The 18,696-nt window shown below is 37.6% G+C and overlaps 1 protein-coding gene across 1 annotated transcript in view; it reads left to right on the top strand.

The window, feature by feature from the left end:
• The window catches only part of LOC124153638 (dynein axonemal heavy chain 10), a 208,524-nt gene that overhangs the window by 84,839 nt on the left and 104,989 nt on the right, over window positions 1–18,696 (top strand). Inside the window, exons 24-28 of the mRNA XM_046526934.1 lie at window positions 4,084–4,245; window positions 7,869–8,109; window positions 8,363–8,511; window positions 8,785–8,924; window positions 14,861–15,056. Of these exons, the coding sequence (XP_046382890.1) occupies window positions 4,084–4,245; window positions 7,869–8,109; window positions 8,363–8,511; window positions 8,785–8,924; window positions 14,861–15,056 (888 nt within the window). The remainder of the gene's footprint in view (window positions 1–4,083; window positions 4,246–7,868; window positions 8,110–8,362; window positions 8,512–8,784; window positions 8,925–14,860; window positions 15,057–18,696) is intronic.

Genomic DNA, 18,696 nt, shown 5'->3' with positions numbered 1-18,696 from the left:
TTGACTCCTGATTATCCAGCTGCGGTTTATCCATGTTGCAGCTTATCGGTGCTCGAGTTTTACACTTCTTCAACGTTTTCCATTATCTTTTTAAAACAATTAATCGGACACAAAAGCACCCGGATTTTTGCATTTTAATGCAAGGCTACACCAGGCTTATTATTTCCATTATAATCCTCATCATAAAAGCCAATTATTGTATTTAATTTTTCACTAGGAATGTTTCAAGTTTACTTGGACATCCGCTCTAGCATGCAGACGACGATCAGCAGTGGAAAAAACTCTTGATTGAATTTAGAACATTCTTCAATGGTTAACCAATTGCAAATTAAGATTAATGTTGTCCTCAATCTATAATTGTATATTTCTTATCGCAAATGCGCTATTATTGCGGACGCCTCCGCATTCACTTGTGTACGGCCCAAAGGAACCGCCGCACTAGGACATATTTACGCCGTGACTAGTCAAGGTCTAACTGGAGAGGAAAGGAATAGCAGAAGTGTAGGCAGCGGGGGAAGGGGAAGTAGAGATAGTATGATTCTTAGCGAGACGCTTGCCTGTGTAGACAAGTTGCCAAAAGTCCTGCTTTCCTATAACTGCTGCTGCGCGATGAGGTGATGCCGTTCCTATTAGCTTCACGGAAGCTCCTTGTTCATGTTATCTAAACATCACGTTGTGCGATCGCGTTCAGTGATCATGGAACTGTGTCCCACAGCAGTTGTATACTGGGCAACTTGCACAAGATGCAACTACGCAATGTGGTGCCTGATGTTGTAGTTTCGAAGTCGCGCTGCAGTTTTTAAGCATTCGTGCAAACCAATTTTCTGAATCCGTGATCTCGCAGACACGGGTGCGTGGTTTTTGGAAACCAGGCGTTTCATGGAGCAGAAGGAATACAAGTACAATCATGTTATTGCCACTATAAAGATCGTGGTAATTAAAGATAGCTGTGAATGATTCAGGAGAGCATTGTAAAATAACAGACAATGTGCGAAAATAATATTAAAGTGTTTGATTTAAATGAATTATGAAAATTACATGATTTTTAAGTGAAAGTTTGGACTATTGGAGATTAATCATGTTTTCTGATTATTCGTGCTGCCTCTCCCCATCATTAGCCCGGATAATCGGGAGTATGCCTTTAGGGTTTACACCTAATTACATTAAGAAAATGTATATTTGATGAATCCCCGTGAAGCATAGTGTTGTAGTTTCAGTCTGTTTAGTCCATAATGGACCGGATGAGTAGTGGTTGATGTCTTTATTTCTGGAAGAGGGGAGACATTGAAACTTGCCTCAAGCCACCAAGAATATACAGTCTTCTTAAAATTCATACCTTATACGGCCAATCATGAATGATACCGTCTCCCTTACACACAAACTAGCCCTAGGGCTAATTTTGGTCTTCAGGAAAATTGCCACCCTAGTGAAGAAATTATTGGAATTCACTAACATAATGCATAACATATGGTTTACAAAGGATGACCGCTTGAGGAGCTTTCTTGTTAATCTCATGGTCTGGGAAAATGTGGAAAATACCTTTGTCATCTGGAAGTTGAAATGGACCATTGTCTGCCATTTGTGTATATATGTATGTATGTATTGGTTTGCAACAAACAAGTTGGAATCTTGGCACTCTTGTGTGTGCCATGTGACCCACACAAACTGTTACTTGTATGAGAGCTTTCACCAATGTCTGCTAAATAAGGTGAGCATCATGCTTACAGCGGGAAACTTAAACATGGGAGTAAAGATACAATTTTTAAGAACCTACATATGGAGTATGCTTGTATATGGAAGTGAGGCATGGACAATGACAACACCGGAGAAAGCAAGGATTGAGGCCTTCGAAAAGTGTTGCTACAGAAGAATGATGAGGATCAAATGGATCGACCGAGTTAGGAATGAGGAAGTCCTAAGAAGGGTAGGAGAGAAGACAAGCCTCATGAAAACCTTAATAAGAAGACGGAACAACCTAATAGGCATTATGTATATTGAGACTTGATGGCCTGATGAAGACAATCGTCAAGGGACAAGTGGATGGATAATGATGGCAATGGAAAAGGAAGACCTTGTGCAAATTATATGGAACAGGTGAAGAAGGATGTGAAAGAAAAGAAATAAGTAGACATTAGATGATTAGAGAATTGAGTGAGAGGTGTGTCAAACCAATCTTAGGATTGTTGACCGGTGATGATGATCATCATCATTATCTTCCTCCCCCGGAATAAGTTTCTGATGTGGAATCCAATAATTATGAATAAGATGAAGAACAGGGAGTGTCACTCAAAAGGTAGCTGAAAAGGAGCCGTCAAGAATCTACAGCATAGGTAATTTTGTCATTCACTGGAGTCACAGTGGAAAAAATGGAGAGGCATTCAGCAAATATATGATGCTGTGACAAGGAGCATAGGTGGACATAAACCGCGAGCAAAAATATTTGCCGACTGGAAAACTTTGCTGAAGGTGTTCACAAAGTGATGTAGAAATGTTGTAAATCATGCATCAGACAAACTTCCTAGAGCATGTATAAACATTCATAGCAGAAAACCATAGGGTCGTAAAGACTCGACAGCTCAATTTTCTGCCATTTTAGAACGTACATGGCATGGAGGGTCCAATAAATCGGACAATGAAGAGGCTCAAAGCTTGAAAGTGGACAACAATATTTTCAGAGGCTAATCATTAAGTTGGTGGGGATTGCTGACAATGAAATATTGACCCTGAAGATGGATATATGCTGGCAGACATTTGAAAGCAGGAGAACTTGATGAAGGAGCCACAATGCTGGCAAAACTGTTGTAGACAAATTGATTGAATTGATGAGGTATGCCAGAAAGCAATCATATATGTATGTGCCATCATTGATAAGTGCATGTTTGTCTATGCGGGCAAAAATTGCATCGTACAGAAGTAAGCTAAACACATTACTCAGTGCTGAATCATTGATATATGTTCGTATGTGTATGATTTGAGTGATTGGAAGTATGTTTTATTTTTAGCCTGCAATATGTGTATACTATGTATTTAATTATTTTAGACCCAGTTAAAAAATATTTGATCATAAAAAATGAAGAATGGAATTGCAGGTAATGGATACATGTTAGAAATGTGCTTCCTTTGTTTGACTATGTTGAAAGAAATAGGGGAATTTGATTCTGGGAAGTGAAGTGAATGGTGTTTGAAGAAAGGAGGTTAAGTGAAGGATATGTGAAAGGGTGAGAAGCCAAGGGATTCAAGTGATTTGCTTTCTAAATGGAGTTAGGTACTGAAATTGATAAAATAAATATATAAAAACTTGGTAGCCAAGGGGTACGACTGAGTCTCGTTTCTGTGATGACACTGAGTGGAAAATCAAATATACTACACTAAGCATTTAGTTCATCTCGTTTGTCTTCTTTATGTAATTTCAGTTTAGGAAAAAAATCACTTTTATCTCTTGGCTTCTCACTCCCTCATATACAATTAGTGGAGAATATGATTCATGATGATCTACGGAATAGGAATATTTGGAACTTGAAAAATCAAAGCATGTATTACTAGATGAATCACATTTTCAGGGGCAAAGAGGTATGCCAAGATAGGTAATCTTTGTCGAAGGGGTACAGTGTAAAGTATATGTATGTAGTAAGTATTGCTCAAAGTTTTTAATTTTATGGTGTTATTTAAGAATTCATTATTAATTCCTCATTAAAAGATTGGATTATGAATATTTTTTGTGATTTTGCTCTTTCCCTACCCTACTTTGGTACACCTTCTAAAATATCCTCAGAATTAGTTCTAGGCTCATATTTAAAAAATACATTCTGAACTGTGCTTCTTTTACTGTGAAATTTCATTCAATGACCTATTTTTCAACAGTTAAGGAGTATGGATTAATTCATATTGTTTACTGACTTTAATTCTACGCATTCAGTCAATGTACCTGATAATTAATGTTAGAGGGCTCATTTTTGAAACACATAATGATTTGATCAGGCACATAGCCAAATGTCTCATCTTAAGGATGTTGCGTTGGAAAATGCTAATTTAAAGAATTTTCCTTTAAATAACTGTACTGTATATCTATTTTAATACCAACAGGCAGCAAATGAAGAATTCACATCTCTAAGTGAAACCCTTGAACAACTATTAAAAACTCAGTCACTGTATGAACTTCCCGATACAGATTACAGCTTTTTTTGGGATTTGGAAAGGACTTTGGACCAGTTTTCTCAAGTTTATGATGTATACGAAAGATTTAAGGTATGCTATTGGAATAAAAACCAATTTTATTATTTCCAGTGGTTTTGTAGTTGTGAGAGAAAATGTTTTTGCAATCATCCATCTTGATGGAAAGCCCAATTAGGTGCCTTAAAGTGAATTATGTGAATAATAATTCATTTCTGTTAAATTTCCTTGTGTGTATAGTGTTTACATATCTACAGTAAAACCTCCGCCCTATGATTTTGTTAGGACTCGAAAAAACATGACTTCACAATGGGGAGTTCATCTGAATGAATGTGTTGTGAGGGTTGCATGCTTACAGGATAATCCAAGTGCAGTGCATTCTCGAAGGAATGAGACCCTACGATGTTCAAATAAACACTCTCTATGGTGAATTGTTGCTTTACCAAAGGTGGAGCAATTAATAGCCATTAAACCTATTGTCAACACTTTAATAGAAACAGGATTAGTGTGGGGATGGAGTTATTTCTATCCAAGAAACTTAAGCCTCAATCCAGAAGGAAGGTGATGTTTATTGCATCACTTAATTTCCTTACATAAACTCAAAACAGGGTTAAAGGGAACATACGTTCTGACTCACCAGCAGCTCGCAGCCGAATGAGACTGGGCACGTTTTGAATCTAACACCCCTATCCTCCTACCTCAGCAGGTTACAACATATTGTGTCACACCATTGAATCAGGAAAAAATTTAATTTTTTATGGAATGCACTTTGTATTTCCTTTTATGATTTAGTGATACAGATAAGTCTCTTTTGCTGAACTATTGCATTTGGTCTCACTTTATTAGTTATCTTAGCTGTCAATAAACCATGCCAATGAAATAAGCATATTGAACATGCTCCTTAATTTTGAAAGATTCCACTGTGAGTCTATTCTCATGCATACTTGCTATGAATTCCTCTTTTGAATATGAAGTTGAGGTACAACTTAACAAACAGTAATTGCTAAAATTTATGATAAATCAGATGCCTAGATAAGTAAACAATTATTTTTTAAATTCATAATTCCAGACTAATTTGAAATAATGTGGTGATAACTTGTGGAAATGCAAGATTATCGTATTAACAAAATTGCTCAAAAGTTTATGAGTCAGAAAGTGATAAAATTGTCATTTGCCCTGTGGCCAGTTATTGGCTATTAGGGGTGCCAAAGAAAATGACAATGAGCTTACCTTCAAATCGTCCTCCAGTTGGCTTTCATTGGTATGTGGAGGTCATTAGTCTCTGAAGGTTTAGCCAGATCACATGGTCAACCAATGTACTACACAATGTGTTTTTTAGTATGCTCATTACAAAGGTAAGGTCCACTAATTGGAAACATAAACTTGAAGACCTACATGGATTTTATAAGGGCAAAGGTCACCAAGATTTACAGTGGAAGCCTGATTTTACGAGTACGGCATTTTACAAGAATCGTGTTTTTGCAAGTGATAGTCTTTGTACCGCCAAATGGCCTATATTTTACATGTAAAATTAATCAGATTTAGCAAGGTCAAAAAATTCCCTCCACTATGTACGCTCAGTTTTAGGACAGATATTTCTTGAGGGAAATGCACCGCTGAGCAAGCATTAACTATTATGCTTTTTATTATCTGTTTATTAAACTAAAAAAACAAGATGTGTGTCAGATCTACAACACCTAAAGCGAGTTACATCCAAGCACTTATGTGATTTACGGCCTTGAGATTTCCCCGCTCTCCCATTTTACGTTCTTCTTATGTTATGCCCAGCTATCAGTGGGAGAGGGAGTTAGTTCCCCCCATCCTCTTAGGCTGGCTTCGTCGCTCATCATCGTCATTAGTCAACAATCCTAGGATTAGTTTGATGCAGCTCTCCATTTCTCTCTCCTTTCCGCTAGCCTTTTTATAGCGACGTATTTCTTCTCTTTTACATCCTTTATAACCTGTCCTATCTAACTCATTTGGGGCCGTCCCTTGCCCTTCTTCCCTTCCACCTGTCCTTCTACGGTAGTCTTCATCAGGCCGTCGTGCCTCATAATGTGGCCAACTAAATTGTCCCGTCTTCTGCTTAAGGGTTTTAGGAGGCTTCTCTTTTCTCCCACTCTTCTTAGCACTTCCTCGTTACTTACACGGTCAATCCATTTTATCTTAATCATTCTTTGTTAGCACCACATTTCGAAAGCTTCCACACTTGACTTCTCTGCTGCTGTCAACCTCTAAGCCTTGGTTTGTCGCTATAATAATATAATAGGCTATGTCTTAAGCGTGGGAACATACATTGCAGTGAAACACCCTCCATCCTTTCCCATGTTAGGTATGGATGTCGAAAGCGCAACATTGTCGTAGTTAGATTGGCACCCTCACATTGACTTTTGACTTATGGAAAACGAGAGCAACGTTATCTGTAGTTGCATGCTATCTGGCAATGTATATTTCGATACTTCATTTATGCATAGAAATGTAGTTTGATCAAGACATCGTCAGCTATTGCCATGTAGGAAAATCACAATTATTACCAAGATGGAAAAAAACAGTTAACCTTTGGTTAGCGGACGAGGACTCAGGGGCCGTATTCTGTATTTCGTCGGTACCACTCATATCGGTTTCCCTTCCAAGCCCACCGACTGGACATCATTCCGTAACGACAATGGTTTCTGTACCGACGACGGCACTTTCAGCGATTCTGTAAGGTCGTCGGTTTCAAACTAGTCGGTAGGTTCCCCCTCCTTCCCAAACAGGGAAAATCCGAATATATCCGAAGTTAGAAGTCATCTAACATGTCATACCAATGAAAGAAGAGTAAAAACAAGTGAGGACTCATTGGCACTGTTTGTTGTCGTCGTTTTAAATCTTTTTGTTTGCGGAAATTACGACTTATTGTTAGATTAAGATAATCGATATTGGATAAGTTGTTAACAATACTTATATAATGTGTGGTAGTAATGCTGTACCTACAGAATCAAAGGAAACAATATTACAACATCACAATAAAGTTTGTATGTGATGGAGATTGTTGTTGCTGAAATGAATTATTTAAACTATCCTAGAGATCTTGTTGATCTATGTTGTCTTTATCGAAACCCCCTCAGGGTGTCCAATCTAGTGACCATGGAGTCCAGCTGAGACATGCTAAGTTACCAGCTCCTTGACGACCAATCCAATGGTATGGTAGAGTTTCATTCAGATTTTTATGCACTTGAAGACTCCAGTGAGAGGGTACCCTATCTTGTTGAAAAATGAAGTTGTCATCGTTCAGCCTCGGAAACAACCGAGGCGCGACAATCGATAGTTTGGACAAAATAATACTCTGTTATACTTATGCTGTTTTGCTGATTTTAAAGCAAAATTATTGCAGATTTATTACAGGTATATCTTTGAAATAGTTTGGCAGGGGTAAGGTTTCACAAAATGACCTATAAGAGTATGTAGGGCCATAAGTTGATTAAGGAAAAGTAACCTAATTGTCTCAGCCTGTCTTAGAAGTTGGTTTCCTCAAAATACAAGATTAAGGTTAAAATCCAAATCATGGTAAATGATTGAAAATTGTGAAAAGTTTTTTGCAAATATTCCCTCATTTTTATTAATTGGAAAGATCTACAGCATAAGCCAACATGTCTCCAGTTATTAATTGTTACTTTCAGTTCTTTCTTATGTCAATGCCTTCTCTCATATTATTTTAGGACTCTCGAAAGTCTTGGGGTCAGACATTATGGTCTGATTTAGATCCAAAAGTACTTCTTGATGGTGTGGATAAGTATGTTAAAGAATCACACAGGCTACCAAGGGAAATTCGAAATCTGACCATAGCCAAATCTTTAGAAAGAGTAATTCGTGAATTCAAGCATTCTGTACCTCTTATTGTAGAGTTGAAAAATGATGCCTTGTGTGAGAGGCATTGGAAAGAACTTATGAAAAAGACAGGTGAGTATACTTTGTCTACTCATTGTAAAATTATTTACATATACTTTTGGATGTCAAAAACTCCAGTATAAAAGATAGTGGTTGTGCATAGTTTCGTAGAATTGGTTCAATTAATACTCATTTTGGTTTTTTGAAGGATAATTTCTTGTGTAATTTTCCTTATATATGTATACTTATTTTTTGTGCTTACCCTCAATGAGCTATGTAATGTAATTATTAGCTACGTCATAGATAAATATTTTTTTCTGTGTAGGCATCACTTTTGATTTGGAATTTGACAAATTAACTTTGGAAAATATGTTTGCTATGGAGTTGCACAGATACCAAGATATTGTGGAAGGCGTAATAGCCAATGCTGTTAAAGAGCGTGGTATTGAAAAAGGACTGGAAGAAATCTCTAAGGTAATGTGATAATGTTTTTTGCTGTTGTTTAAATTTTATTGTGAAAGCTGTCCAACCAGGGATAAAATTGGATGGAAAATCTCCAATGCATGATTTAAGTCTTTCTTGGTGAAGATTGTGAATAAAATTTTCTTGGGCCTGCCCTTGGTTACAGAGATTAGTGAGTCAGCATCAGTTATCACTAGCCTTCATTTATAAGTTTTTAAGCACCTCACGACTATGGATTTAGTTTCTTGACTTTTCCTCACTTAATTGATTCTTTTTGGCTTTTAGGTTTGGTCAGCTCTTGAATTTATTGTCATAAAGCATGAAAAGGGAGATGTTGACAGAGGTTTTATCCTTGGGCCTGTGGATGAAATTCTGCCTATTTTGGAAGACAATGCTGTCAACCTTCAAAGTATGGCATCATCTGAGTGAGTAATCCTGCCTCTTAAACTTATCAGTTATCATATTTACATTTTATTGTAATTTATTTCTTTAGCTATCAAATTGGGTTCAAATACCGTATAAGCGCGTGTAAGAGGCGCACCTTTTTTCTTAGAAATTGCAGCCGAAAATGAGGGTGCGCCTCTTACACAAACTTCTTATCTTCCCCCCCTCCCATTTACCGGTCGCAAGTCCAAGGGGAACTGAGTGGCCTTGGTTTTCAGCGTGAGTCAGTCATCTGAAACCCTTGTTCAAAAACAAGCGGCAGGCAGGGGAGTTCTCCCTTAGTGATGTATTTTCAAAATGCTCCTGTTTGCTTTTCTTGTAAGCATCGCGCCGTTACGTCGGTACCCCAGAGGTGAACATGGAAGATCGCGACGTGTTTTTCGCTCCGGAGCGCGCGCTAAATTTACTACCACGATTGGGCACCTCGCGGCATTTATACTGCATATAGTAATTGGTTATCAAAAGTAGAGAAACGCGTATTTTTGAAGGACATACCTAGTTAATAGTCAATATCTGTCTTGCCGAGTAATTTCCATTACGCTGAGGACCTGATTTTCCAAAAAACATCTTCAGACGCTAATATGAGGATTATTGCAACTGAAAATTATATTGGTGTCAAAACCTGCGCTTTAAAAAATTCGAACGAGTGTGTTCATTGTTGGACTAAATTGTGGATGGAAGAAATCAGAAATACTTATTAGTGAAGAGCGCGGAAGGAGAGGTCCAGGGGAAGGAGCGCGATCCCTCCGTCTTCGAAGCAAGCAACGAAATACGGAGGGGAAGGAGCGCGCTCCCTCCCCTCTGTATTTCAAGCTACGAGGCTATGAGCGAAGGAGCATGGGAAGAGCACGTCCGATCTCGCATGTGACGTCGTTGCCTTCAAAGCGAAGGGGCGAAGGCGCAGCAATGTGATATACGCAGTTTGCGTTGCCTAAAGCTTCCAGTCTGTCTCATCTTGTTTGAATGCGCTTATGCTACGCTTGTTTCTTCCGAAATTGTCCTGTTTGGACTATTTTGAATATTAGTAGCCTTGTTTTAACCAGAAATCTTTGTGTCAAACAATTAGAGCTTAAAAAACTTAAACTCTGTCAGATATGCGTCGCGATAGATCTCTTTCTTTTTTTGAACGCCGTGCGTGTCATACAATATTGAAAGCTACCGAGATATCTTCGGGCTCAGTAGATGACTCACCTAGCATTTGGCCTCCAGAAACTGGGAGATCGATCAAGGTCAGTTGGTGAGACGGGGTAGGGATGAAACACGTTTCCATTGTTCCCCTGTAACTTGATGTTTTCCTATTTTCCTGTGGGGTCTCGGAAAGGAAAAAAAACGGCAGAGGCATTGGCTGATGGAGGGCCGAGTGTGGTTCCGTTAAATCTACGACCTGGATTATTATCCTACGGCGCTGAGATTGCCCCGATTGTTGTCCAAGCTCTTGGGAAGGTTCATGCTATGTGCTTGTCGTGTTTTGCCTTAAAATTTTCCACGGCTGCAATTCTATTGCAATACTCCTGCGAGAGCATTTAAACAAAATTGTTCGTGAATAGGACAAGCATCGTAGAGCAACGGCGTATGCGAAGAGAGGATCGGAACTCTTTCTACTCCCTCTTATGCCGCTATTACCGCTGATTAATATTGAAAGAGAAAAGTTCGATAACTGTCGAAATTCCAGGCGAACGTCTGCAACACCGCGCGATAGTATAAAAAAAATGCCGCAAATTTTTTTTCTTCATAGCTCCGATGCTCAAAATAGGGGTGCGCCTCTTACACACGCTTATACGGTATATGAAGCAGAAATTTATGTGCAATGTGGCACCTAAAACAAGAAGTCAATTTAAATTCCGTGCTGTGAACTTAATGCCTCTTTTGAAGTGATAATTGAAAAATAAAACATGTTAATTTGGGTTATTATTCAGCAACATAATGATGTTGAATCTGTATTGGACCTAACCAAGGCATAATTCTTTGTATCCTGCTACCATTTGTTTGGTGTTACTTACATCACACATATATTTTCACTACTTAAGTTCACTATTAAACAAATGGTAGCAGGATACAAAGAAGTATGCTTCAGTCATCTAAAAAGACTCCTGCAATGGTCCTGCACTTGCAGCATCTGGCTATTTCACTCATGGATTTGCAAAAAAAGACAAACTCTCGGAAAAGAGTGCTTTTATATAGGAAAATGATATCTGAAGAAACGTGTTTTAAACCAAATGTTGATTATCTCTGTTGCAAAATGAATTCATGTAGATTAAAAACATTGAATTCCTCTTCAATACGGTTGGAGCTCAATGAATGAAAATGTAGGCTGTTGTATTCCCTGGTAGAAAATATACAATAATCATTTTTATGCTGCACATTTTTCATTAAACAAAGCAGATCTCATTGGATAATTTTAAGTAACTTTGGGTGTGTAGTGCACACGATGTAAACCTCAACCCACTTCCATTACTTTCCTAATTAAGTCCTGAAAGTTCAAGGAATAGACATTGTACGTTGATGCCATGAATTCTGTTGCACGAAATCATCACATCTAGGTACCCCAAGTCACGCTATGAAATATTTTGCCGAAAAAAATAGCTAAGAGGTTGACTGGCTCTCGCAGAATTTGTGAGAAAACAGCCAGGCTCTAAGATGGTAATTAAACCACTTAGTAAGATGTATTTATGGGTATGCAACGTTAAAAAATAGAAATTTTGAAGAACACAGGAAATTGTTCCTTCCATTGTTTAGATCATTCCATTACATATTTAGTTTTCCAGGTTATCAATCTTCTACTGTATTTAAGCATAAAGCTCATATGAAATCACAGACAAGTGTACGATATCTGATTTTAGTGAAATTTTAATTTCCTTGCTCCACCTTTGGCTTATATCTATGTATGTACATTTTTTTCAATTTTAATGAAAATTTTAAAATCTTTATTAGGAAATATGTAAGACTTTTGTATTTCATTCTTAGTTAAGGTAACTCTCATCATATGAGGCTTATAACTAATTGTAGAAACAGAAAAGCCTTTAAATATTTAGAAATTAGGTACAATCACTTTTAACCGAGCAAAGTTGATATGAAGGAGGTGTCCCAGTGTATAAGGAAATTAACTGGGCAACATTTGGCTCTAACAACTTCAAAAGAAGGAATCAGCACCTCAGACTTAAGATTTGGTATTAGATCTGGATGATGCTTTCTTTGACAAAGAATCTATCTCCATGTTAGCAGAAATAGAAATGATCAGGGTGACAGCAGATACGAAAGGTAATACTGTTGGAGTTACTGTGGAAAGAGTTTGAGAAGAGAGTTTGCTTGGAAAGGAATCATAGGTGAAGTAGCAAAAGGGGGAGCTATTCCATTGTCATTTTTGCCAAGCCAGTTCAACTTTTAAACTGCTGTAGTAGTTTGAAGCAGAGCACTAGTATCGTGAGGTGCTCTGACCAAGGTCAGTGTGGAGCAGTTGTCAGAGCACCCTCAGTTGGTAGCAAAGAGTTTGTTCATTCAGACTCAGAATCAATATTCATTAAAAGAATTTTGTGTTAAGAAGGGAAAGATAAGTTGTTCAAAATAAATATTTTCCTCAATGAATTCTTCCCTTGTAATTTAAATTGAAAATTAAATAAATTGACACCTTTTCATCAGTTGGTGATGTCTTTAGAATTCTAGCTCGATAATAATTATAGGAAGAACCACTCATTGATGGTAAAAATCATTCACAAACCATGGAGCTTGGTCTAGTTCTCTGGGCCACATGAATTAGGATATCACAAGATCTCAGTAATTTTTAACTACTTGTTGTCAGTTAAGACGTTCCCTCAGATGATAAGGAGCTGAAGTTTTACACCCATAAAAACCCCATATAAAATTAAAATACTGTTGGTGAATCCCTTCAGAGCTCCAAAGCTTATTCCATGGGTCCTTGAACAAAATCATGCAAACAGCTTCAGTGTGTGTGTCGAGTGTGCAAGGAGTAAGGAATAACTGGACTCCCAGCAAATTCAATCCCTCCTTTGAGCTATCCTTGAGTTTTTATTCACTATATCCTCATGTTGAACGAAGACTCAAGGCTGCACGTCATTATGTCTGGCACTGAACTACTATCTGTTGCATAATCATATTATGTACTAGAGTTTGAAATTTAATATCGTAGAGACTTATTCTTGAATATTAAAATAAAGAACAAAATCAGAGAAATCTTGTTTGTTTCTACATTTTATGTTGTATGCTTTGTAATTGTTTTTATGTAAATAATGATTTTATTTTGTGCTGGGATACTAAATTTTAGTACATTTTTATGGTTGTTGGTTATGGCTTTTTAGCAACAGAATGAATTGAGATAAGTAAATTTCCCTTCCATATGTGATAGCTAAGGACATTCTTAATTGTTAGTCTGTAGTCTTTCAAAGGTTATTTCAGCATGAATGAAACATTTTCATCATTAATATATGATATCTATGTACATATAAATTGTAATAATAAATAATAATTTAATGAGAAGAATGTGGGTGATGGTCATGAATGATGTCTGCATCATTGAATCATGAATTACCATTTTCAGCACTACAGAAAATTAGGTGAAAAAATTTAAGTTTCTTATCAAGGAATTTGTTCTTGAAATATAACTTGACTAAAATGGATAACTAAAAGTGGTGGGAATCCTGAGAAGAGATTGCCTGAATTTGTTCTTTTGTGGTTTCTTGAATTTTGTTATAAGGCCCATCTGATGTAAATACAATCTGAGTGTTTAATTGTAATGTTTCAAAAGTTTGTGAAATTGACCATTGCTCAGGAATTTATTATCAACTTTTTTTGTTAAATATCATAGTGCTGGACTTAATTATTATAGTATTCTGAGCTTTTATAAATTATAGTTGAATTTCAGCATAATCATTATTACAGTTAGTTACTCTTGTTGGTATTATTTTACAAGTGCAACAATCCGGATTTCGCCTTCAAACCTTCACTTTCCTGTAGTATTTTTGCCTCCTGATTAACGTGGTGACATTCATTCCTGGCGGAAATCAATAGTTTTCGAGATATTTTAACTTTTATGGGTAGCGATTTTCGGGTTCTGCGCATGCGCCGCCATTTACGATCTTCACTTACTCACCCTTTACTTTACGCACTTCACCTTCTGCGCATGCGCAAACATTACCATGCCGCCAAATTTAAAGTTTACCCACTGAGGAAGACCTGCCTGGGACATCTGGGCAACCATAAGCACTGGAAGGTAAGCACATTTTACCCACTTCTACCTCCCACCCTACCAACTGGACCAGCTCGAAGGATATTTTTTTCTAGTTGACCAACTCGTACATGTGCCCGGAAAGTGATTTACCCACTCTACCAACTGGACCAGCTCAAAGGATATTTTTTCTAGTTGACCAAATCGTACATGTGCCCGGAAAGTGATTTACCCACTTCACCAACTGGACCAGCTCGAAGGATATTTTTTTCTAGTTGACCAGCCCGTACATGTGCCCAGAAAGTGATTTATCCACTTCTACCTCCCACTTTGTTATGTATTGGACCATCACTAGGGATATTTTTCTCTTGTTTACAATTTCAAACATGTTCCGTGAAACTCATTTACCGCCATTCCAACATGGCCGCGCATGCGCAGAACCCGAAAATCGCTATCCATATAAGTTAAAATATCTCGAAAACTATTAATTTCCGCCAGGAATGAATGTCACCACGTTAATCAGGAGGCAAAAATACTACAGGAAAGTGAAGGTTTGAAGGCGAAATCCGGATTGTTGCACTTGTAAAAATTTACCCTCTTGTTGAAATCTTTTCTGCTTATTTAGGACTAAAGTTATGTTGTTAATAATGAAAGATGTGAGTTATTTCACCAGCATTTCTGTAAAATTTCTTGGATTCACCAGAAAATTTTGTGATGACAGTCATTTCTTTTTGACAGGTTTGTGGGACATTTCTTGAAGGCCGTTCAGACATGGGAGAAAAATCTGCAAACTGTGAGTGAAACCCTATATGAATGGCTTGTGACTCAAGGAAAGTGGTTGTACCTGGAGGGAATATTTATTGGAGGAGATATAAGGCAGCAGATGCCTGATGAGGCCGCTACTTTTGATGATATTGATGTTTCATTTCGTAAGGTAAAATTTAGAATTTTGATTCAACTATTCATGTGTAAAATTATGTGATTTGAATTATTTCCACAGTGTTTTCTACTCATTTTTTTGTTTCATTCTACTTTGCTTTAAGCTTTATTAAAGAAATAAAATTTTTTAAACTACATTTTAAATTTCAAACTTCTTAATAAAAATTATAAAATTAAAATAATTTTTACTTTTTGGAAATTATCCCTGAAAGAAAAAAAAATCATATAGTCCATAGTCCACAAGTCCAACAATCTTGTATTATTAATAACAAACACACAGGAAGTACAAAATTGGAAGTATGAGAAAAATGGGAAAGTACTAAACAAAAGAGTGTTGAAATAGACAACATAGAGCACATCATGATGGCAGACTAAAAATTACAGGAGGATCCTATAAGTAAGGAAGGATTTAAAATGAAATTAAAGAAGGGAGAGGGCAGGAAGAAAAGCCATAATTGATGCAGTTAATTCTCATTAATTTCTGCTTTCCTTATCTGGTTTCCAGATTATTCATTTATTCCCTTTCGTACATATTGCCTTGATTATTCATATATGTATTGCCTTGAGATTTGGTTGCCTTTATGTACCGTATTTATCTGAATATAGTCCCCCCTTTTTTTCCAAAAATGCCTGTAGTGAAAGTAAGAGGGGGACTATATTCCTACCCATTTTAAAAAATTATTTCCCAAAACTGAAGCCTCAAAATTAGAGTGGGGAGACTATACTCAAAGGGGGACTATATTCGGAGAAATACGGTAAGTGCAACATGAGTTTCCCAATTTCCAAGAATGAAACATTCTTCCTGGTTACTTTCGGTCATTCTTCCTGAACAAAGGATTGATTTATTATGGAAAAAAATAGCAAGCAATTGAATGATATAAATGTAACAGGTGGGGAAGTATACTTTATTACAGCACAGCTTGTCCTGAAATATAAAGAAATATTGAATTCATTGAAAATTGGCTAGCAAGCAATGGCATTATTAAAACAACCTTCCCATCTATATTGCTCTCCTCTTCAATTTCTGATATGAATCTTAGGATATCTATAGAATCAACATGAACAAATGACCTTGTAAGGCCATTTACCATAGAAATAGAGAAAAAGGCAAACTGCTGTTAGCTGCCTAATGTGTACATTTAAAGGTACAGTGGAACTCTGATATATTGTTCCCGTATTGAATGTTTTTCCGCATTCAGTGTTCAAAAAAGAATGAGACCAAACATGACGTATTTCTAACGTTATTTAAGCATCTAAAGCGAGGAAATAGTTGGAAAAATACGATGGTGATTTCTGGCGAAACTCGATATCCTCGTAGCTGAGCTTCTCGACAGTTAATGTGGCATTTTTCCGAAAACAGGATATCAGCTTATTATCAGTTATCAATTTACGAGTTATACTATAAGTCTCACTCGTCAGAGTTACTGAGGAAGGGATATCTTCTCAGGATATTTTGTTTCTCCCTACTAACAATCCGAATTCATCTACTCATCTGGCCCTATGCTAATTAGAAAAGAATGCCTTCTCTTCAGGACAAAAAATTTCATGGTGCAGTCATATGTTTATGCTTCACCCTCTGCAGTATTTACAGCATAAGATGTATGCGATAGCATCAGTTCCAAACTTCACCTAGCACGAGTGGTTCCATACTTTCCAGGGTGGGTTGACTTCAAACTAGGGAGTGTTTTCCGTGTGGGTTTAATAAAGTCAGGTTTCATTTTTATTAGTTTTATTTTTATCCATCTTCGGACCATGGCCCTTCCGAAGAAACAAGTGAATACTTTAAAAGATGGACTGAAAATAATTGAATATGAAGAAAAGCATCTGGGATGGAAGCGCGTGAATATTAGAGAACGCCTCCGGATGTCCTCTAGCACATGACAGTGGGGTGGTGGTAGAGCGAGATACCTGGTGAAAACAATAAGTGGGATGAAGTCGAGGCTCCGGTGGGCGTGCCGCTGACAATTAACGCAATATTGTTCATGCTTTACACATTGCCTAAATTACATGAAAAATATATTTATCAGACAGGAACATTACAAATAATTGACTATTTTTGGCCTATATGATCCATCTCACAACCAATCACTGCGCCGGCGAAAGCAGTTGTTTTAGGCATAACATTCACATTGCTCTCGTGAATATGTGTACTGGAAATGGCTTTCCATGAATAAGAATCTTTACATCAGAGAGAAATCCATAATAGCAGGGTAAATGCCGAGTGGAGAGCAAACATTTTTTAGCAAGGTGGCGTGTTCCTTAAGGATATTTGAAAGAGATATTATTCGAATCAACAATATGACCTAAGTGTCTCGATAAAGTACAAGTATTCCTGTAATTGGCTAAAATCTTGTTTGAATCCTTTAACGAATATGTATCATAATAAGGTGCCAAAATCCAGAGTTTCCTGGGACATAGGCAATCTAGCCAAACATTCCTGCATCAATCATTTTCCCCCATTCATCGTTTTTTTCATCCATCCTCCTGAGAAACGAGAGATTGAGGTTCCCCTGCAATATGTATCAGGGTATTAGCACATTGAGGATTGATCACAAGTTTTCTTGTGTTTTGTGCGTCTTTATTTTTCTTCTTCTTAACTTCTTTATTTTTCTATCCACATTCCTATCTTTGGCCATTGTTTGCTTGAGTTTTACTCTGTATGGCTCTATCTAAATCACCCTCTACTGCTGAACAGCTACCATACTGTATTCCTAAGACACAGAGGGCTTACGACTGTTGGAAGGGAAAGAAGCCAATGTGTTTGAGAATCTCTCTTGGACCTCTCTTACATGTTGATGCTATTCATATGCAACTCGGCCCCCACTCCATTTCTCCCCCATAACTACCTATGACTAGAGGTCTGTGAGTTTGGCGAGACGGGATATCGTGAAATAACGCGAAATAACACGGAATAATGTGAAATCGGTAAATAAAAAGAAATTTCGCGTTTACTGCGATTTTAGGTGGATTAGCGAAAAACTCAAGTCTAATGAGTCATAATCTATTAAAGCCTAAGCCTTCACTGTTTAACGCTGCCGACGTTCATTTGCTCTATCTCATTATGATTCCAAGGTCAATTGGCTCGTTTAGTCTCGCGCATAACACATCCGAGTAATATCGCGCACTGTAGTGATTTCTCCGCCAGAATTTTCCGTTAAATTTATCACAGCCTCTCTCTTTGATTTCCATGTATCGATCCTGGAATATTTAGCATGAGGTGCTTAGTCACCTGAAGAATTAGATATTATGAATTAAAAATGTGCGGAAAGATATTAAACGCGGCTGCGGAAGAGCGGAAATACAAGCTCACGCGCCTGGTACGCATCAATGCTGAGCAGAATTTCCGGTGACTCACCGCGATGCATTAGACAGCGTTATTGGATAACTTCTATCAGAAAAACCTTGAGTAGGGGTCTAATGTAACAATTTCGTTGACTTAAACACGGCCGCTGGCTGGGACCGGGCCGCCGTTCACGGCACGGCCCACAGCGTGTCAGAGAGTCGTCTCGTCTGAAAGCGGCTTGAATTTCACGGCGTCGTGATGTGAATGGCGGCCGGCGTAAAGTCGTATCGTTAGAAAGCTGCCTCAATGTAGCACTGCCTGTTTTCATGCCATAGACGGTGCACCGCCGGGC

The sequence above is a fragment of the Ischnura elegans genome, chromosome 2, assembly GCF_921293095.1.
Source record: "Ischnura elegans chromosome 2, ioIscEleg1.1, whole genome shotgun sequence".
Classification (NCBI taxonomy): Eukaryota; Metazoa; Arthropoda; class Insecta; order Odonata; family Coenagrionidae; genus Ischnura; species Ischnura elegans.
The sequence above is the reverse complement of the archived record's forward strand: the minus strand, read 5'-3'. Positions and strand labels throughout refer to the sequence as shown.